At 38.7% G+C, this 23,326-nt stretch overlaps 1 protein-coding gene across 2 annotated transcripts; it reads left to right on the plus strand.

The window, feature by feature from the left end:
* The first annotated feature begins 4,417 nt into the window (after positions 1 to 4,417).
* On the plus strand, positions 4,418 to 21,733 carry LOC113233022 (uncharacterized protein CG7065-like). Of its 2 annotated transcripts, none has more exons than XM_026467959.1 (21): positions 4,418 to 5,064; positions 7,127 to 7,288; positions 7,633 to 7,750; positions 7,914 to 8,052; positions 8,154 to 8,307; positions 8,559 to 8,725; positions 9,690 to 9,799; positions 9,896 to 9,929; positions 10,800 to 10,866; positions 14,679 to 14,818; positions 15,312 to 15,426; positions 15,543 to 15,720; positions 15,814 to 16,102; positions 16,179 to 16,259; positions 18,104 to 18,265; positions 18,344 to 18,638; positions 18,725 to 18,919; positions 19,009 to 19,179; positions 19,954 to 20,120; positions 20,205 to 20,514; positions 20,593 to 21,733. In XM_026467959.1, exons 1-21 carry the CDS (start codon positions 4,972 to 4,974, stop codon positions 21,631 to 21,633), a joined length of 4,188 nt encoding a protein of 1,395 aa, XP_026323744.1. In that variant the 5' UTR covers positions 4,418 to 4,971; the 3' UTR covers positions 21,634 to 21,733. The 2 variants fall into 2 exon arrangements, with proteins under 2 accessions (XP_026323744.1, XP_026323743.1); XM_026467958.1 differs by having other exon boundaries at positions 19,006 to 19,179; positions 20,593 to 21,732.
* Positions 21,734 to 23,326: the final 1,593 nt, after the last annotated feature.

Here is a 23,326-nt window from a genome sequence, read left to right on the forward strand (position 1 = left end):
ATTCGTAATGAGCATCCCCAAATACCTCGAAAAGGATACCCATATAGCATATTTTGAAAAATCGTGTCCGCCATCTTGGATTTACAAATAAGTGCTATATTCGTTTTTCATCGACAAAACCGAGCATATCTGTAGGCACCTGATCGACATTGTCGATCGACAGTAACGATCGACAAAATCGAGCACATCTGTAGGCACCTGATCGACAATGTCGGGCAAATCTGTAGGCACCTTTAACTTAATGATGAGTTAAGCAAGATACAATTTCCCCACTTTTGAGGGAAATGTTATTCCATGGCATCATTATTTGTATATTTGTTTGCGTGCCGACGAGCGTAGTTACAAGTTGCTTACGCCTACATGAATTTGGTTTTTGCCTCACTTGTGACAGTTCGTTTGATATGAAACTATCATTCTATGCGTTATTATTCTAAGGTTATATTATATAATGCTTAGAGATATAGGACGGGAGGCGCTAATAACGTTATTTCTCGATTATAACTTTCTGCTACTTTTGAGGGGCGGGGGTAGTACTACAAATGCAATATTGAGTTATGTCACTATGGTCTCACACAAACAAAATTCGACAACACGAGCTTATTTTACACAGATAAAACACACATTCATGTCATGTCCGTACACAGAATAGGCCTATAAAAATAAATCGATTCTCATGAATGTGTACTCGTAAATATACTTTTATTTTTCTTACCCCTTAATGCTGAAGCGACGCATTTTAATCAATACTTAATTGTTCTCACTGTCAATATTTTTGTCCATTTCATTACAATTCTTGGCCAAACATTGGTTTTGACATTTGATGTACTTCCCTTTGACAACCGGAAACAGTTATCAAAGGGTACTCCAAAAATGGCAAAATGAGGACAGTTGGCATTTAACATTTAAGATGAAGTTAACGTATTTTCGATTCCCGTATTTGACATAAATCAATGTAGTGCTATCCCTTTTGGCTTACGACGGCACGCAGTAGTTAAATAAAGACAATAAAATGTTTATGTTTTCAACGTCTAAATGCATCATATACATATAATGTCTGATTTATACTTAGAGGGTGGAAAGAAAACGATTTATGGCTAAGTATTTGCCAAATTTTGTTGAAATCAGTTACCGGAAAATGCGCGAAAACGGATTCATCCCCTAGTTTGCCACCTTTAGAGATGGAATATTTTCGTCAAATTTAAATGGGACCACTACTGAGGTGCTGCTCCGACGAACTGCCAGAAATCAGCAATACGAGATCGTATTGGCTCTAAAACAGCTCCAAAGCGAAAAAGTCCCAGGTTAAGACGGAGTTACTACAGAGCTTCTGAAGTTTGGAGGAGCTCCTGTTAGTAAGGAACTTCGGGGGCTCTTTAACTCTGTCATCTACTGTAGGAGAACTCCTCAGGCGCTGAACAGGGAGAATTTAAAAAGGGAGATAAAAACTACAGACCCATCTTTCTCCTGAAGCTCGTTTGTTTACTAGAGTCATTACGAATCGACTCGAAAGAAGACTCGACGAGTTTGAGCCACCGGAGCAGGCTGTGTTTAGACGGGGATATGGTACCATAGACCACATACACACAGTGAGGCTGATTATACAGAAGACAGAAGAGTATAATCAGTCCCTATGTCTAGCCCTTGTGGATTATGAGAAGGCCTTCGATTCCGTCGGGCTGTCTTGGAATCCTTACAGCGATGCCAAGTAGACTTTCGTTATATCGAAGTGATGAGATGCCTGTATGACGCCGCTACCATGAGTGTCCAAATACAGGGCCAGCACTCTAAGCCCATCCAATTACGCAGAGGAGTTAGGGTGATGTCATATCCCCGAAACTGTTTACAGCCGCATTGGAAGACAAGTTTAAGACGCTGAACTGGAAAAGGATGGGCATAAACAAACGGCGAATACATCTCACACTTGCGATTAGCGACATAGTCCTAATGGCGGAGCCGCTGAAGGAGCTACAACGAATGCTGGACAGCCTAGCATCCGCCTCGCAACGGATTGGTCTCGGCATGAACTTGGATAAAACAAAAGTCATGATCAATGATCATGTTGTCCCCAGGCCAATCGTAGTAAATGGCCACCTTCTTGAAGTTGTTTCCGAATATACCTTGGGCAGATTTTGGGATTGGGTAGAAACAACTTCGAAAGGGAAGCCAAGAGGAGGATTTAGCTTGGCTGGGCAGTGTTTGGTAAACTACGTTGAGTCTTCTCGTCACCCATTCCGCAAAATTTGAAAACAAAGGTTTTTAATCAGTGCGTTCTACCTGTTATGATATACGGAGCCGAGACGTGGACACCGGTAAGTTCACCAGATGAAAGTAGCTCAGCGAGCTATGCTCGGAGTTTCTTTGAAGGACAAGGTTATCCGGCAGAGAACTAAGGCCGAACTGGTAGAACAAGCAAACTGAAGTGGCAATGGGCTGACCATATCTGTCGAAGAACCGGTAACCGCTGGGGGAAGCGGGTTCTTGAGTGGAGACCACGGCTCGGAAAACGTAGTGTAGGACCTGATGGAACAACGATTTGCGAAGGGCTGCTGGCAGTAGATGGCTGCAACGAGCTCAGGACCGGGTGAAATTGCGTGCATTGGGAGAGACCTATGTCCAGGTATGGATTACGATATATTACGTGACAATGTTTGAAGAAAATCTATTGAAAGTGTTTCAAACAACGTAAGTTCAGCATTTACAGTTTTTTTCCTCAATCTACTGTTTCTTCGGTGGAATATCTTCCGATATTTTCAGATTTGACCTGGCAACACTGATTCTAAGTCGCGTATCGTTATTGAGAAGTGGCATTGCGTTGCAGATTCGCAAAATAGTGGTGATATTTTGTTCAATATGCTGTATTAAAGTATTCTGCGATATCCTGAAATTCTTATTTCTAAGTTGGTTACGTGTGAAATCCTTTTGTAAACGGCTTTTATATTCATACGGCTTTTGACATCAACTCGTTGGCAAAAGGTCAGTATTTTATACAATCATCGATTTACTTTGTTATTTGTAATAATAGCAATAATAGAATTGCCTAATTACATTGTACCAGGTTACAGAGATTTAGGTCGTAAAGATGAGATTTAACATTACAAAATTTCATGAATGCATAAAGGTTAGGATTTGTTCCAAATAATGTATGAGATGCTCTGGTAGCGATTCGGAAGCTAATTTTTCTGTAAAATCTCGTACTTTTGTGCGAAATTATCTAAGTGCGGCATAACAAAGGACATCGAGTAAATTTTCGCGTAAGTGCTGTGTTCCAAACAAAAACCATAGCAATAAAATGCACAATATATTTTAAAAACTCATAGGAAGGATTTTCTTAACAGGAATATCACTTTTACTTCATAAACTGCACTGTACGATTACACTGTTCAAAATAACAATATTTTACATGATTACATGCACCTTTTTCTTTTCCTTATAAATATAAGTTTGTTTGTCCTGAGTTATTTTGAATTCAATTTTTTTGTTTGGATCACTTAATGTCTGAACATTAATTTTGTAAATATCTATTCTATTTGGTTGATTTTTTATTTTGATTGTGTTGTGAAGTGGTAAGTGAGAACTTTGTTAATTTCTTTTTTATACCAATGGTTTTTTGCGGATATTGTTTTAACCAAAGACAAATTTTGGGAAATACTTCAATGCGGTGTGTAAAGAAAAAATTGCAATGCTTTTTTCATAACAATTTCTGTATTTTTATCTCGAGATGGTGTTTATTTTAAGAAAATTAAATTCTGAAAATTGCTTGTTGAAGTATTCATTTTACAGTTCTTTGAATTTGGAAAGGTTTATTTTCTTAGAGTATTTTTTTTTAAAGAAACACATCTGTCTGTCAATTTAATATAGACATTACACGCGTGGGCCAACATGACCGTATCTTTATAATTGGCATAGTGAACATGTTTTCAAATTGGAAGTTTGTGCAGCCAATTTATTTAGAACTAAGTGAAATTTTAAATTTTTTTGGGGCCTGATATATTATTGTTAGCACTATTAAAAATAGAAACACTAAGTGACACAAGTGAAGAATGAACCGTGCAAGTATAGATGCTGTGAGGTGTGAGCTAAAACTGTTATTACACCAAACATTTAAAATAATAAATTGCCACATTTAATTTTACATACAATTTACATTCATTATTTAACTGTATGCTAATATGGGCATCACACATTACACATTTGCTAATCAAAGGGGCGCGTAACTAGTTTTGTTGATATTTTCGTTTTATTGTCTAACAAACAAGAACAAAGAGTTATAATAGCAATAGTATGTGACTGACTTTTTACCTATAGAATGATTTCATGAAGTTCACCTTTAACAAATAAATTAACTATGTTAAAATCAAATAATTGTTAAAATAAAAAAAAACTATCTTTAAAATAAACACCATGAAAATCTTTACATACCAAATTGTGATGTAGAAAACAAATCCCCAAAGATTTACCTTTATGAGATCACGTACATGTTATTATTTTGTTAGTTGATCTATGTGCTGACTAAAGTTTGAAGAATTCACATTAGGACTTGCAATGTACCAAAATACTATTATTTTAAATAAGGGGGCAGTGAGTTGTTAGTATGCCTATGTGGCATCTAAAAGCCTAGGAAAACTTCAGAGATTCAAAAATATGTTCTAATACCAAACCCAACAAGTTTAATTTATTTGTATAGTCCTTTGTGGAAATTAACTTACATTGTCTATGCGAGGATATTATGAACAATTAAGTAAGTATATTGGATAATTATGTGTAAGTATCAATTTAATTATATTTCAATATTTAAGAACTGCACTTTTCAGCTGGTATAAGTTGTTGATGCAGCTTTGAATTTATTTTACAGTTGTGGGGTTGCACGACAGAAGACAGAAGACTTTTCTGACAATATCTTTACCTTAGTGACATAAATGTGAAGTTTATGACCGTATATTGGTCATGAACAACAAGTGTTAGTGTGTCAAGATGGACCTGCCTGACTGCCCGCCTGGGGCAGAGGGCTATCATGACTCTGTCACCGAAAAACCGAAGAAACTTGGCTTAGATGATTGCACTAAGGTAAATATAACATTTTAGATTATTACGTATATATTGGTAAGAGTACATTAATTTGATAAATAAAAGCTAAATAATAATAGTGTTATTGTCTTTACTACCAAACAAAAGTGGTTTGAGAAATTAGCTATAGATGAACAATAAATTCAGGGTAGTATTCCACAACTCTACTCAATGCTCAAGTGAGGACTTGAGTATGATTTTAAGCACAGGAAATACTATCCTAATGGCAAGGACTTGAGTAAGATTTCTAGTGCTTTATATCATACTCAAGTCCTGATTTGAGCACTGAGTAGCGTTCTGGAATACGACCTTCAGTGTCCTAGTATACACTTCCCAATTATAAATTTTTTTTTTAATAACAAGTTATTATTATCTAATAACAAGATAAATCATGAAACCAATTACATTATTGATAATATTGCCCATCCTGATATACTCGAAAGTAAAAAGTGTAGTAGCTGGTAAACATTAAATGAACCAAATAAAAAGATTATATTCATGATTGAAATAGAAGTCAAGAAGTTATTCAATATTTTTATATTGCTTCTTGAAACCTTAACCTAACACAATGAAGATTCTATTACATTTGATGGATGTCATAAGTAACTTGAGGTAGCTGTATAAATAAACATCCAATAATAGTATTTCTTTACTGTTTATTTTTTGTTGTCAAATGTGATATATAGATAATATAATAATTATCCGCCTATCTGGAAAAGTAAACCATTTTGGTTTAAATAGAAAGGAATAGAATTACAACCCTTCTGAAATTATCAAATTTTTTTGTTGTAAAAGTGAATGTTTACTCCTGTTTTAACAGAATACACGAGTGCTCTTAATTTATCTGTCTATGCGTGCTTTAAAACTGCAGTTTTAGTCAGTTTTCTTATTTTCGGTTTATGTTCGCTTTGAGACGGTTGTGAAAGCAAATTGCACTTGGAAAAGTTCTTGCTATTCATTTTTGCAGAGATGAAATGATACACTAGTTTTAGCAACAAATGATGTGTTGTATGTGTTTTTGTTGGCATACTAATGACCTGTAAAAGAAATAAAATGCTGTGCTGTAAATAGTAATCTTAGAAGTACCTTACTCATTGTTTTGGTGGTAAGGTACATCTCGCGAAAATATTAAAAGTAATATATTTTTAGTAGTATATTTTATTGAACACAATTTCGAAATCGCAGGCCAAAGTCAGTACATGGTAAAATAAATAAAAACAAACTGAGGGTTGAGAATATTCATTGCATATTAGAAATATAGGAAAACGTGTGGTGGAGAATGTATCATGTAAATATATTATGGTCTTGAATATTAGAGAGCAGCAGATAGGTATTCGCGAGTCGTATTACTAAATTCTAATTGGTATGATACCCACATATTGTGAAAATAAACGGTCTTGTATAACAAAAAGCGTATTTACTTGCCACGCTAAAAAAAATCGCGTATGTGTTTTGTTTGTTTCTGAAGCGTCATGCAAAGAACACATTGTGTGTCATCTCACATGTTATTTTGCAACATGTAGCGATGGTTTGGTGAGTACTTATACCTTAATAATAATCTCAGTACAGAGTACTAATAAAACCGACCTCAAAAGTTCGTGGAATTACATCTATTTGCCAAGTTTTATTGGAAATGGTTTTTGGAAAGTGCGCGAAACTGGATTCATCCCCTAGTTTGTCACCCTTAAAGGAGGAATATTTTCTTAAAATTTAAATGGCAGTAATACTAACGTGCCCTCTTTCCAACAAAAAATAATCATCAAAATTTAGTTATCGCGTGACATACATACAAAAAAAACAGTCGAACTGAAAACTTCCTCCTTTTTTTGATGTCGGTTAAAAAACAAGCTAAGTATTTATAATAAATGAATTGTCAGTTGGTGGTCTGTTTTATTTTTTTGGTTATCCCATGATATTGAGAGTTGTAGGATCTTACGGCACGATCTAACCTCATTACGTATTTGTAAAACGTGTGTAAAAAATTACAGGTTTTCTCGGTACGTTTTGAGTAATCTGCGCGACGGATGTGGCTTGTTTGTAATGTAGTTTGGGTGTTTGACAGGCGGAGCAGGAGTTTCAAGAACACCTAAATAGTTTGAAGATCAAGCTTGAAGATGGCACAACGCGGTCAATGGTGGAGCGACGTGGCCGTGATGTCTCCGGCAAATGGATCTACCTGTGCTATCCTTGTGCAGCCATGTGTAGTGGGGAGAGCATATTGCAGGTGTTTACATATACCATAGTAAAATAATAGAAGTATGGTGACTCTATACAATGTAACAGCGAATTGTATGTGTGTGTACGCGTCGTGTACGGACGCACACATTCGCATAATATTGAAAGGCGGGTTGAGACGACCAGTGTTATGCAACGCAAGCGCATCGCGAGATTATGCCATCGTGTGCGTCCGTACCCGTCGCACACATATACAAGCCGCGCTGTTACGTTTGTATGGAGTTACCATACTTATTATACTATGTCAACACTCTTCTACATTTGTTTGATGCATATGATACAGAACTTGCTGCATGTAAATTTGTTTAACATTCATTAAACATCTTGTTCCAGACTCATATATCAGGGAAAAAGCACAAGACAAAGTTAGCACTGAGAAATGTGTGGTCGGTTAGCATTTTCGAGGAACATCCATATATAATCAATGAAAAAGGCGGCAAAAAGGGAGAAGGTGAAAAAATTACAACTGAAATTATGACTTATAATATTTGTCGTTAATTTTACATTATTACTAAGTATCCGTTATGAGTACTCGATGGTTACGAGAGTCAATTTAATATATATAATGTTTAATATGTATAATAGCATTATATAGTGTAAGAATTTACTTACAGCAACAGAAAAGGTGCTCCAAAAGATGGCTGAGGAAGTGGAAATGTACAACAAAGCGAATGTACCTTCGGAATTGGACTTGAAATACAACAAGTATCGTAATGTGCGCTGCCATATTCAAGACTCCATTGATAGTGTCAAGTAAGTTGACAAACATTATTCCCTAGATTGAATTTTAAATATATGTGCTAAATTTGGAAATGTTTATGTTACAACACAATTATAATATTTTTGTTGTGTAGAGCCCCATTGCTGGGCATGGAATATCTGGTGGAGCACCCTCCCGAAGAACCTCATCACGAACCATGCTACATGTGCGTGCTGTGTTCCAAGCAGGGCCATCCGCGTACTATCATTAACCATATGACTTGCTTCTGGCATCGCTACAATTTTCTGGTAACATTATTTTAGATTTTGGGTACAAATTGATCTGTACAAATGTCCGGTTATGTACATAAAGGCAATATTTAACTTCGCGATATCTTCTACAAAATAAACTTGTTTTATTGTACCTTTTGAGGAAATTTTAGCATCTTTGTTAAAATAGAACACAATTTACTACTACTTAGTTGAAAATGTGCAAGTATGTATGCGAACATACATAGTATACCAATGTTGACTGTATGATTTAAAAAAAATGTTTACAGATTCGTCATTTTCCGAAAGCGATTGCATTGTTGGCTCCATACCGCACGCAGCCCAAGTATCGCGAAGGCGTGTCCGTTATCATCAATCGTCTAGCTCAGCGCATTGAGGATAAATACGGTCGACTGAGACCCGTCAACATCGAGAAGGAAGAATATGAAAGAGATAAGTAAGTTTTAAAGGCTATGTTATAAACAATGTATCATCAGTGATCACATTAAGTACAGCCATCGTAGCTACATACGACATGGTCATAAATGTCGTGAAAAGAGACAAAATCCTGTGACGCCAGTAGATAACGATAACGATACCGGGGTATCCATAAAGAATGGTGATCCAGTCCATTGTTTCTTATTGTCGTCAAACTGTTGGTGCACTCTCTAACCTGACGGTAAGCTCTAGATCGTACATCGCGTGAGCAGTCGGAGTGGTATTAGAACTCTAGATGATCCAACATTGGAAGACGTAGCAAGAGTCAAGTGCATTCTGCCCTTTTTAAAGGCACCGTAAACTATGGAATTACATACGGGCCATGCATTGAACTTCAAATCCTAAAATTTACAGCGACGCTAATCATTAGGTCATAACTCCATAGGGCGGTCAACGGATGGTCACTTATGTCAATGGTGTTATAGCATGCCAAAGCAAACGACAACTGGCTATATCGCCAACAGAAGCCGGAAATATAGCCGCACTGAGACTGCAAAGGAAATGATAATGGCTAACTCTAATCATAGTATACCTTTATACATCCAGCAGCTTTCTGTCCACAGTGAATCTGCGTTAGGATTCACTCCACCGTATGAGACACAGAGGGCACGCTACAAATCTTAGGCCCTTCATTCGGTAATGTGTTATTAGGAAACATAAAAAAAATATATCGAAGAAGTTTTACACTATTGCAATCTACTTAACAATTCAAACCTAATATAATGAAGTCATTTGAGGTCATTGACCCGAAGTAGTTCTACCTACTCCGATTTATTAGTTGTTAAGTAATAAAAACTAGTTTTCAGTGAAACCCAGTTGTGGTAGTATAGCTTTTTTCATTTGCATTTAAACCAAAACGTTAATCATAAGCTTCGGAACGACACTCCTGATTACTAATTTATTGTTATTACTTCTCCTTACAGGGAACAATTCCATCTCTGGATATTCAAGGGCTTTCACTTCAGTGAACAGAATGGCCCTTCTTTTGAAGAAGTTGTTGACGTCGACCTCATCACTACTTTGCACAAATCCAGTGGGTACTATTTCAGCTTTCAACATTTACAACTTGCATCTTTAAGGTTCTTTTAAAGACTCCGTCCTATTAATCATTATAAATTTTGCCTTATAGATGTGGATAACCAACTGAAAACCGGAAGTGTAAGGTATGTACTACTTAAATTGAATACTTAATTGTTTGTGTAATTATAATTAAATACAATGAGCCTGGAAGATAAGTGAAAACAAATTAACATCTGTGGGCTAGCTTTATAGTACAGTCAACAGCACATCAAGCTACACATTGACGTATCTTGTAGTTGCACTAGAGGCGATTTTCGAACAAAAATATGTAGTCTGATGTGCTGTTATCCGTACATTTACGAACATTTATTTTATGTTAATAGTTTTTTTCGACAAATTGTGATAGACATAATAATAAAACGAGGAACAAAATAAACTGACTTTTCTAGTCAGTCTTTTCAAGAAACTCTAGGGGTTGCAATTTATAAATATACATTTGAATACATTTTAATTTTCAATATTTATTACAAATATCTTAGATCGAGAATACCTGCAAGAGCTGAATGGGTCAATATCACGGCTTTTGTCATTCAAGTACGCAAAAGCTGATGAATAACTTAATAAATAATAATTAATAACTTATGGATTCTTATTATAGAAGCGTATACATAGAATTTGTGACTTTGTGAATATGTCTGTCAAGAACAGCTAGTCTATTTTTATTCCTCGTATTAATGTTACGTCTGTCACTCTTACTGATATGTTCAGTGCTTTTTCTATCTTTGACATTTTTTAATAATTATTGTGAATGCAAATTGTGAACAAATTTTTTACTCTTTCTTCTCAACGAAATCTGCATTTTGAGTGTTTAATCAGTGTCATGATTGTAAGTGTGATTTGCTTACATAAGATTTTTTTTTGTTTTATAAAAAAAATTATCAAAATCTTCATAAACTGAATTCTGTTGGGTTTGGTAGCGGGATTTATATACTCAATGGTTATTTGTTCAACAGCAAGGCCCGAGATCCATCACCACCTATCGTTGCGGCGCCTGCGAAACCACACTTTAATCCATTTTCGGTATGTATTGTAATATAATCCGTTGAAGACTAGTTCATTGATTGATTTAATATTTGTTGTTTTATTTTTCTTTTGCACATAAGAGAACCGTATACAAAACTGGGGATCTACTTACGTTGTCCGTCTGACGTGCGTCCGTAACAATTACAGTCAAATAAGTAATAGTCGACCAAATCAAAAACAAATGTCAAGTATCTCGGTTGCCATGGACACGCACATAGACAACCACAAATTACACCCAAACTCACGAGAGAAATAAATGTAGGCCATACAATATTTCTCGCGGCCTGCAAATCGAACTGGGGACCACTGCGTGGCAGTCCAGAATGGTAACCGTTCAGTCACAGAGGCAACTACACAACTTAGTCAAATTGAGTGGAACCATGGAGTATATAACCAGCATATACTCGATGAGTGAAAAGAAAAGACTAAAGAAGAAGCTTTAAAAGTTCGCAGTATTCAACGAGTGAAAAGTGTGCGTAGGACAGTTATTAATCAATAAGACCTGAGAAAATGATTCAAAGTTATTACTCAACTTGACGTTAATGTAAATAATAAATCTTATTAAACACTTTCCATTCCTAGATTTTAAGGCTTTCGTGGTTATTCACTAAATGATTGTCACTAATTACAGGTTTCTTAGCACGACATGATTTCTTTTTATTTTCCTGTTGCAAACCAATACCTAAAAGGAAGAAGCAAATAGAGGTATAAAATCAACCAGCTTTTTTGCCCTATGTACAGGGAGGGGGTAAGGGATAAACTAGGCAGGTTACCAAAGAAGTTCTCCATAAAAACTGTCTTTACTCCCTTAAACAACATAGGAAAGCTATTGTGTTCGCTAAAAGACCGGAGAATAAAGTTAACTGTAGTTCTGGGAGCTCGTATATTGGTCGAACCAAACGGACAGTCGTCGACCGTATGAAGGAACACATCCGAGCAGTCCTATAACTTTCTACATAAGTTTTGTTTATAGTGACCCTCCCTATAAACCTCTTGGTTATACGGGAAGGGCACTATAACCTGTGCAAGCAGGCCCGCAGAGGGACCTTCTAAGTCAGGTTCTGGCCCCAGATCAGCCCGTTTGCACAGATTTCGTCCGGTTCTCAAAAGGCTAGTGTTAGTACCTTGGGTGAGCTGCCTCAGGTGCACGTACAGCATCCGCCTTATTTTCCAGATAGGTGCCGGAGCTGTAGGCACGTTCACTTCCCGTTGCGCAGCGGTTGCCACCATTAAGCCTCTAACGTCCACTACCAAATCCCCTCTTTGGTGGCGGAGCTGTAGGCACGCTAACCTCCCGACGCCGAAGCGTCTCTCCAGTTCCCAGAAAGGTTTCTGCGTAGGTACTCAGCTGGAGGGACCGGAGGATATCTAGCTCTCCGGGCTAGTGCCGGAGGTGTCGGTCGCAGTGTCCTGCGACAATGTCCGGATATAGCTTCCGACTTAAAGGGCAACGTGTCACGTGTCCCGCGGGTCTCCTCGCCTGAGGCCCTCGTCTAGACCGGCACTAAGACGCGCTAGCTGCGCGTGGGATGATCGCCCCGGCCACTTGGTACCGAGGCAGACAAACGTGTTCATCCCTACAGCTAACCACAATCCCCGGCGAGTCCATGCCCAAGTCCGGGTCCACCAAAGACGCCAATGAAGGCGTATCACTGGCGGAGAGCTTGGCCTGGACGCCCGCCGTACCCTGGTCTTCCCGGAACTCCCTATCTCTCGGGTCGGTAGACAATGGCAGTGCCCCTCAGATCTTTGCGATTTAAAGCTCTGAGTGACACTGCAACTGTTATGTTGCTACAGTCGTGTAGCTTACCATCGGGCGCATCACTTGTTCGTCCCGTCACTTGATATTATAAAAAATCAAATAAAAAATGAGTAGCGGCAGAGCGCCTTGTAAAGAAGTTCGTCCAGAGAAGTACTGCTACTTTACCTATTTCTGCTAGCATTACGCAGTAATGTGAGCATTACTGCGTTCAGGTTTAGAAGGGTAAGGGGTGTTGGTGAAATTACAGGCACATGGGACTTGTCAACTTATGTCTCAGAGTGACGAGTAGCTCTGAGTGGCACTGGAACTGTTAGGGACAGGCCTGTTGCTTACTATCAGGCCCACGACTTGTTCGTCCCATCCCTTAATATCAGAAGTGAATTGAAAAAAAAAATTGAATTCATTTTGAATAAAAAAAGATATCAAGAAAATAAAAAGAAATCATATCTTCTTGGTAAGAAACCTGTAATTTATGATAATCACTTTCCATTCCTTCCATTCGACGACCTTCGTGCTCGAGTGGCTTAGGGTGTGTACAGATCTGGCGAATGCTTCGCGAACGCGCTGCAGGTGCGCTGCCCGCATACTGCACGCGTGCTGCATGAGTGCAATTAAATAATATGTTAATATATGTGGCGCGCGAACGGCACGCGAACAGATCGGACAACGTAATGCTCGTGTGCAGCTCGTGAGTCTTTCCCATACAAGCGCATTTGTGGCGCATTTTTCATGGTATCGCCATCTCTGAGGTTCCGAGTTCAGTCCTCGATCGGGTCAATTTAGAAAAATTCACTATTTTGTATTGTCTCAGGTGGGGGTGTTTGTGGTATCGTCGTTGTTTTCGATTTACATTTCAGAAGTACTTTAATTAATGTTTCACCGCCGTGATATTCAATTATTTTTTGTGAAATTACACCACTATAGTCTGTTCCAATCCATTTTGAACAAAAAGTAAACAAACCTGTTTTGTTAAAATTCTAAAGCAATCACTCAATAAATCGAATAGGTAACACTTTCACGTATATTTCGAAGATTTCGACTTGATATATCATCACTTTTTCCAACAATATTCATTTGAATAGCATCGTAAAATCGTATTTGAAAAATGGTAGTCCAAAAGTGAGGTTATTATTCCTCTATACTATGACTTCTAGACTTGCCTATGGTTGCATAGTGTTTTTCGAAAAAAAAAACATTCGGTTCAATCAATTAAAGTTTAGTAATCGATTATTAAATCGAACATTTCAATCGCTATCGAACGAGTACCTAAGTGTAAGGATTTGAAGGAGGATTTAAATTGAAATTTTAAATATGCTTATATAGGCTATGTAAGGAAAACCGCTAGTATGACTCAATTGAACAAATCGATTAATTCAATTAATTAATCGATTTGTAGTTGGCGTTACTATTGGCCATCACTACACCGTCTATGGTCAGGTCAGTGACTTGTTTGTTTATTTTTTGTTCAAAATAGATTGAAACGAAGTATAGTTAGTTATAATTATTAATACAAAGATCGAACACTTAGAAATAATTTCTTCGATCCGGCTGGATTTGAACCAGCGTCTTCTAGCAAACCGTGCTAGACGCTATGCCAACTAAGCCACGGAACGAACTAGCGGACGTTACGATTCTTTTTACGTGCTTGTTACAGATCTTTGTTTTTGGTTTTTTTACGACTTTTTTTGTCGTAATGCCATCTGTGAGAAATCTATTTCTTCACTCAGCCAGGTACCTTTACAGCTTTTATTGATATCAGGTTTTTGATTGTCCGGATGTTTCACCACCATGATATTCAATTATTTAATGGATCGAAGGACTCTTTCTGAGTGTTCGCTCTTTGTATTAATAATTATAACACAAGTGTTTTAGTTATTTCTTTGGGATCAGAGTAACGCATGTGATGTTGTCTAATATATATATATATTATATAATATAATATAGAATACAATATATATATATATATATATACATATATATATATATATCTATATTCCTTTTATATGTTGTCTTTTTTGTGTTATAATGAAAATTATGTGATTGGTAGCGTTCTGCCGGGCGTCAGGAGCGGCGTGCGGGCTCCATAGAGTCACTGTCGGATATCAGCGACGAGCACCCGACTGTTCGTTCACGTGACCGCAGCCGGGATCGTGACCGCGAACGCGACCGTGAACGGGACCGTTACAAGTACTGATATTTTACATCTTAATGACACTTAATTTACTTATTTGAAATTGACTATTGCTTACAGAATTACCTTAAACCTGAACGAATATTTTTACATTGAATTGTTTATTAAAAAAATAATCACAACCTTATACAAATTGCCTATATATGGTAAAAATAAGTGGTCCTCCATTGAGCTCAGGTCACTCGAGTGTTGTAAATTACAATTCGTTTCAGTTCTGAGATGTTCGCCTAGCATTTCGAAAACAAAAACGGATATAGAGACACAGCAACGTACCTAAATGACATACATGTGTATATATTGCTTCATTTACCACCTATAGTATGATATATGTATATTGGCCACATTATCATCAATGTTAACGAGTGTTATAACCACTGTAAAGAAAACCGCTTAGGTCTTGCATTGCGTGTTATAACTAACCATACAATTGAAAATCAAACAAACTGTTTGATGTGTTCGTAGGTGTACTAAATAACGTCAATATTTCAGAAGCCGTCAAGAAGCGCCTAAGCCCCGTTTTGAACCTTATCACGACCGGCGCCGTGCAGATAGTCCGTTCCGCAGCCGTTACGCGCTCAAAAATACGTCAGGGGAAAAGGACAAGGTACAGTTCCAAAATTCAAATGATGAAGGCATGCGCGTACTTGCGACGCAGTAAATAATGAAACGGCAACTTTTGTTAATAAAGAAATATTGATAAATGTACATCTTGGGTTTTAGGACAAAAAACCACCTAACTACGATTATAAAGTGAAATTAGCTGACGAGAAGCGACGTGCCGCTGAAGAATCTGCTAAAAAAACCCTCGCTTATCACGAAAAGAACCCCGAAAAGCACCCGCTATATCCAGAGGAGTGGAAAAAGTTCTGGAACCGCCGTTACAAGGAAATCCAGGCCGGTGAGTTTTTTGTAGTGTTTTCAGCTAATACGCGTCGTGTTAAATAAATTGTAGTATTTATACTTATATTATTATATAAAATTTGTGTTACAGAGGGTAAAGATCCAGCTAAACACGATTTTAAACCTGAATGGATCGTGTTTTGGACCACGCGAATGAAAGAATTGCACGAAGAAGAACTCCGCATTAATATTTTGGAGATCTACCGCAAATTATGTCTGTCACCTCCGGACATGCGACGAGAGTCCCGCAAAAGTCCAGAATCAAGGAGGAGGTCGCAAGAACCAAGAAGGAGGTCTCCAGAGACCAGGAGGTGGTCACGTGATAAAAAGCTATCTTCCGAACCAAGACGCCGCTCGCCTGATTACCGACGAGATCACAGGTCGGTTTTCCGTAATTACAACTTTGTTGTTGTTGCCTTTCTATCAGTAATTATGATTTTTGGTCTCGTTAATTAGGTCACCTGATTTTCGTCGTTCTCCAAGGCGAGTTTCTCCGTCGCGGCATATGCGGGCGCATTCTCGTAGTCCGTTTGCGAGGTAATTAATGGATTTTACTTAGTCGACATAGTCATAATTTATTTATTTATTTGAGTTTCTAGGGTAAGAGGCCCATATTGACAGCTAAGGAAGACTAGTACGTAACTTTGAATGCAATCAATGAAACAGTAAACAAACAATCATTAACTAATTGAGTTAAAAACTAATTATGTAATTGAGTTACATAAATTTTAGTGAAGCATTACAATAAACAATAGAATATATTTCTAGTTTTTAAGACTTTCGTGGTTATTCACTAAATGATTATCACTAGTATCAGGTTTCTTACCACGGTATGACTTCTTTTTATTTTCCCGATATTTCGGAACGGTTGCACGCTCCATGGTCACGGGTTGACTGGACGGCGGCAGGAAGTTTTCCATAAAAGGAAGGAACACATCCGAGCAGTAAAAAACAATGATGCACAGAAGTCGGCTATAGCACAACATCTCACACAGACTGACACTAATCACTGGATCGAGTTGCATAGCCCCCAGGTACTCTCGACAGAACGTCACTACATACCACGGTTGGTACGAGAAGCCATCGAGATCACGAAGTACAAAACATTTAACCGTGATGATGGTTTTAAACTGTCCAGTGCATGGAATCCGGTCCTTACTGCGTGCAGTAATAAAAACACCTCGAGGTCGGTTTCGCGTGTGGATACAGTGAGTGTGGTTTGTGTGAAAAAAGTGAGTGACAATGGTAACGCCACAACAAATCGCGATGAAGGTAGTCGTCGACAGCGCAAGAGGGTAGACAGATATATCTGCTCATAAAGCTGTCATCTGCCGCCGTCCAGTCAACCCGTGACCATGGAGCGTGCAACCGTTCCGAAATATCGGGAAAATAAAAAGAAGTCATACCGTGGTAAGAAACCTGATACTAGTGATAATCATTTATATTTCTAGTATTATTTTCGCACGATTTCCAAAATAAAATGCAATTTTGAGTTATTCCGAAACGTCGTGAATAATAGTGTTGTAACCAATTAATCGCCGAATTTCACCGAGTCAATTAATTTCATATTTTTTTAAATTACTTAAAAAGTTACTCTTTGATAAAGATGTTAATATTGATAATATGATTGGAAATCAAATTCATGCAGGTAAAATACTAACTCTGCTCATGATTTTGGCTCATCTTCCGATGAAAGTGAATAAAAATTTAAACTATGAATTCTTTTTTTTCTGTTTTGCTTCAGAATTCTGCAATTTAACTACAGGTGGTAATTGTTGTACTTATTATTTATATTAAACTCTATATTGCTTAAAAAAATGTTATTATATATTATGTTCTATCAAAACGATCATAGACTCATAAAATTTCAAACCTATTTCTTGTGAGAATCGTTTATTATGGTTTCCGATGTTTAGTTACAGCCCTATGTAGTACGTTGCGCTGGCAAGTATTATTAGTAGCAGTAGAGCTCCTTGTGAAAGAGTTCGTCCAGTCCAGGGAAATACTACCACCTTACCTATTTCTGCCGCCAAGCAGTAATGTCAGCATTACTGTGTTCTGGTTTTGAAGGGTTGTCAACTTAAGTCTCAGAATGACGGGCGCAGTGTCCTTCAAATTTTTACGATTTAAAGTTCTGAGTGGCAATGCAACTGTTATGGACAGGCGTGTAGCTTACCATAAGGCGCATGACTTGACCACCCTGACACTTGATATTATAAAAAACAAAGTATCAAAAGGTACCTCTTATTTTGTAAAGGCTATGTATGTGTGATAAATAAGTGAAATTGCAAGACATAATGCAGGAAACATTTTGAAGACAGGAAGATTTTTAAAATTTTATTGAAATAATGAAAAAAATTGAAATAAATGATTTTGTGCAGAGGTCGCAGTCCAGCACGCACGCATATAATGTTGGAGTCGGTGCGTCGAAGTCGCAGCCGTAGCCCGCTATCACGCCGCGCCGAGGCCGCTCGCAATCGCAGCCCGCAGCACCATGGGCCCTCCATGCAGACCGTCATGATATCTGATGACGAACTGAAGCCGTAAATATCCATCCTAAAAATTTTGTATATAATTTCGATTCTTACCTTTACGTGACTAGTTGGATGTACTGGTTTTAGTGACGCCATATCACCTTGGAACTCTGACAATGATCTGGATTCGCTTGGATCTCTACCGGATGCGAGATCACCTGCCCGATCTCACTCACGTACCGGTAGTTTGGTGTCATCTCGGACGTCGCGGTCGCGGACTAAAGCGAAAGAATTCTCGGGGCAGAGCGCGCAACTACATGATCTCGGCCCAGCTGAGAATGTGGTGGCTACTTTGAGATTGCTTGTTGCGTTAGAGGACTATCTTGGTAGTCTCGGTCCCAAGATCGTTGACCTGCTGACTGAGGCTTTGAAAATGGAAAAGGTAAATAACACAGCTGACGACTTACGTCTCAAAATTCTCGGTTAAGTACCACTTCCGCTATATCTGCTTTTATCTCGTATGTACAGGATACGCCCAATTCTTCAGAGGAGTTGTTGGAACGCGAAGCCGCTGTAGTGTTGATTGAAACGGCAAAAGAAAAGCTGAAGGGTGCCGTTCAGGCGGGTCTCGTCCCAAACGCTGCTGCTGCTGCCGTCCGGACTGCCGTCGTGCGTGCCGCTTCCACACTTCACGAGGCTGATACGCGTTTAAAACGGAAACAAGTGCCTATACTTCCATAAATTCCTTTTTACCATCTAAATTAGTTATTTTCAGGTACATTGCATCAATTCATTTTAAATAATTATAGCAGAGCGTAAAACCTGTTGCGAGCAAATCAGCGCCCGCGGCGGCGTCTATGCCGGTGGCGGGCGTAGGCGAAGTGGATCGCGCACAGATCGCGCAGCAGATGGCCGCGGCTCTTATTGCACAGGGCAAGACCAACGTCACTTCCGAGGAGCTAGCTCAGCTCGTTGACGCTGTGGTACGTTGTCATCGCTTCTGTGTTGTAACAGTTGTTATTAGTTGGGTATAAATGGTATTGGGCTGTGGCTTTGACTTTTTTAAATCGTGTTTTAGTAATAAGGTCTAGAGGATCAATGTCAACTGTTCATCAGCGTCTGCAATTGATATGGGCGTACCTTAAGGTTCAATTCTAGGTCCGTTTTTAGTTTATATTAATAGCTTACTTCTCATGCAAGATACACAAGGTAGTATTGTGGCAAATCATACTTCCCCAATGCTTAAAATTAAAGGCATCAATATTTCAATGACGATGGGAAAAATGCTATTTCAAAAGCAATAGATTGGTTTGCAGTTAATAGCCTGCTTTTTAATGAGAAATAAACAAATTGTATGAAATTGACATTACATGATGTTAGACAGACAGTCACAAACATCATAGTAACGAAAAATGTAATCTCGTGGATACAGTTACATTTTAAAGAACTTTAGATGCTAACTTATAACAGGTTCCACAAGTAATTGCGATCATTCGCTTCTATAATAATACGAGTATTCTGGTTGAAATTGAAAATTCATCGTTATCGAGATTTGACTCTAATCATTCAATGACAAAAATCCATGGTGATGAATCCGTTCTGTCTATAATAATTATATGAAACAAATTTTGTAAATGATAAATGTCCATTTATAAAGGGCAACCCCTACAGTTTTTTACTCATTCTAAGTAAGCTTTGTCAATGTGACGATTTCAAGTGACCATTTTTGGTTTGTTTTTATAAACAACTATTTTCAGGTTGGAATGGCAGAAGCAAAAAAACGAGAAGCCGAGGTAAAGAAAAAAATAGAAGCTCGAGCCGCTGCAGACAAAGCGTCAAGGCCTACGCCACCACCAGCTAAGGCCAATACCGCGGCGTCGGCGCTACAAATGCTTCAGTCTGCTTATGATGAAAATGACAAAACGTAAGGGTTACATATTTCGTTTCACGAGTACCGAGCTATGATGAAGTGCATTCTGTTCTACCTCTATAAACATTTTACTTCTAGTGTCAATATGAGGGTCGATAAAGATGAGGTGCCAGACGCAATGGATGGTCTTTCGGACTCTGACTTGGAGACGTTACTTAAGAATTTTAATGAGCTGTCAGCTGAGGAGCAGCATAGCCTGATCGCATACTTAAAGAAACTCGAAGCACGCGAGCCACAGCGCGTGGAACGACTACGGCAGTATGTGAGCGCAGCTGCTACCGCTACCGCGCCGCGGCTTGAGAACCCACCGCCAGCTGTGCAGAAACCAGACGACAACATCCAGCTCGTTGCTATTGAAAGCGACGATGATGACTACACCGTTGAAGAGGTAGGTTTTCAAGAGGAACAGATATAAACGCAATATTGGGAAATAAAGCGATACTAACAGTTAATGTCTATTTTACAGGTGTTCCAGTCAGCTACACAAAAGGTTAAAGAGAACCAAATACGCCAAGAGATGGAGATTGTGAAGAAATCTTTAGAAGAGCTAAAAGCTTCTCCACCAATAGCTGACTCTGAACCGGCGAAAGCTCCAAGCACAATAGATCTGACGATAAATATGTCTTCGGCGACAAATTTGCTGGCTTTAGTCCAAGCGTCGATACAATCCACGTCTGTAAATAATCTCATTACCGTAAATCCTACTTCAGATGTCGTCACTAGCAACACGCAACCACGCTCCTTTGGAGATGTACCTGAAACTGCTGTTACAGATGCCAAACCACTGTTAGAGTCTCCATTGATGAGTTCAACGCAATCTTTACAACCTCAGAGTCACATGGGTTCGCAGCAAGGTCATTATGGAAATCAATCGGGTTATAGACCTCAAAATCACAACTTTGGAGGCAATAGGAATTTCCAGAGTGAACTGCGCAATAATGGTCCTCCAGAGTGGGGTATGCAAAACAATAGAAATCCCATGGAAGGATCGGGAAGTATGGGAGGATCAGGTCCTATGGGACGATCGGGTGCCATGGGAGGAGCGGGTCCCATGGGAGGATCGGGCCCAGTAGGAGGATCGGGTCCGATGGGAGGATCGGACTCTATGGGAGGAGCGGTACCTATGGTAGGAGCGGGTCCTATGGGAGGATCGGGACATATGGGAGGGTCGGGATCTACAGGACATGTGGGAGGATCAGGACATATGCGGATTCAAGGGTTTGATAACTTCCAGGACCAGTACAATCAAGTGCCAAGAGGTAATTTCATGAATGGCAGAATACAAGACAACTACGATACAAGACAAGTCAATCAGTTCGGCGGCTATCAGTTTGGGGGTAATCCACCGCACGGTAACAATCCACAGTTTGGTAATGCACTAGACCAGGGCAATTTTCGAGGTAGGGGAGGACCAGGAAGCAGGGGAGGACCAGGTGGCAGGGGAGGACCGGGTGGCAGGGGTAATTTTGGAGGGCCATTGAGAGGTCGTGGACGAGGGTACTATTAACACATTATCTAAATTCTAATACTGCAGTCAGTCTGGAGATAAACCACTCTGGTTTATTAAGTTTTAGACAAAGAAGTGGTAGATTACATGAAAAAATCTTGAATAATGTCTGCATAAATGTGTATTTTTAAGTTCTAATATGTTCTTGGAACGTGGTTTCGACTGTGCTTAAAGTTGGATAAAATGCATTTCATTGAATGTAATATGATAATTATTTATAATACAGTCAATAAAGAGATTGTGATTTTACGAATCTGTATTCATTGTACACTTTATTAAAAAAAACACATTTAATTCAGAAAAGTAATTAAGGATCGTCTCGCATTGCCTCAGCCAGGCGACGCAAAGCGATGATGAATTAAAACGAGCACTACCTTCTACAAGATTAGGGTACATTACTTTAAACAAAAAATTAATAAGAAGTTGCAGCAAGCGGCGGCGATCGACGTCAACCTGCGCCGGGCGCCCATTTTTTCTACTTAATAATGCACCCATATCTTATAACCATGGATCGGAATAGGTAGATTTTTTTCCTAAACTTCGAGGAACATAGACAGAAAATGGAGACATTTTCTGACGCGTATTAGTAGTGAATAGGCAGGCTTGGACGCGCGTTTAGTGTGCAACTCTATAGAAGATAGGTCTGTAGTGATTCCAAGACTAGATCGACTAAGACTTTGTAACGATGGGGCACTAAAGGTATGGTCCCATACAAAAAATACACATTTTTTCCTACTAAACTATTATATATATGGCAAAATGTGTTATAACAATATTTAATTAGGTCAATAGGATCTCTCGATTGGCATTTTTTTTGAGAGGTGTCGATATAAAAATACAATATCCGCAATATCGCAGATCCGACCTAGAGTGCGTCGGAAAGTTAAGATAAATATAGTGTACTTGCCTGTCCCCAATTATGTCAATTTTTAATGTTTTTAAGTGATTTCCCGACCCCGAAAAGGTTCAGGACCTAAAAAATATTGTCGTAAGGCAGTCTCCATTTTCTGTCTATGTTCCTCGAAGTTTAGGTAAAAAAACTACCTATTCCGATCCCTGCTTATAACAAAAAAGTAAAGCGCAACGCGGTGCAGCCTGTCGTCGGCGGTCTATGCCGCCACGAGCAATGCAGTGTAATTAAGCGTCACCAATAATATTTCTTTGAAAGATAAGACAGCTGCTGCGACGTCGAGTTGCTCACCGCGAACTTGCGAGACAGAAACGCAATATAATAATAACGCACACGCTCAACAACTGTGATGCCATAGACAAACACAAATTACACCCAAACTTACGAGAGAAGTAAATGTACGCCATACAAATATTTCTCCCGGCTCGGGAATGGAACCTGGGACCTCTGCGTGGCAGTCCGGCACGGTCACCGTTCGGCCACGGAGAAGGAGTTTATATATAATATAGAACTTTATTTCTACTTGTACTCTAAGTGAGAACTTTTAAAAAAAGTTTACAAGAGTTTCAAAAGTGAAACGATAAGAATATTTATTAATAATATTTTTATGTGGACAACTCATACGGCGAGAAAAAAAAACACGACAAATTCATCTGCCAAAATATAGATATGTTCTATATTATATTGCGTTATAGAGTTCACCCGGCGCAGCTCGAAGCCGCCCGCCACTGCTTGCTGCATCTTTTTAAAAATTTTCGTTTAAAGAATTGTAGCCTGTCTTGA

This window comes from Hyposmocoma kahamanoa, unplaced genomic scaffold (assembly GCF_003589595.1).
Source record: "Hyposmocoma kahamanoa isolate Upper Pololo Valley unplaced genomic scaffold, ASM358959v1 78, whole genome shotgun sequence".
Lineage (NCBI taxonomy): Eukaryota > Metazoa > Arthropoda > Insecta > Lepidoptera > Cosmopterigidae > Hyposmocoma > Hyposmocoma kahamanoa.

Excerpts from the sequence above, each read along its gene's own strand:
- LOC113233022 (XM_026467958.1), top strand. The coding sequence starts at position 4,972 with ATGGACCTGCCTGACTGCCCGCCTGGGGCAGAGGGCTATCATGACTCT. Across the intron at positions 10,867-14,678 it reads CACACTTTAATCCATTTTCG|CGTTCTGCCGGGCGTCAGGA; the intron begins GTATGTATTGTA and ends TGTGATTGGTAG. Across the intron at positions 18,266-18,343 it reads TCTGATGACGAACTGAAGCC|TGACGCCATATCACCTTGGA; the intron begins GTAAATATCCAT and ends TACTGGTTTTAG.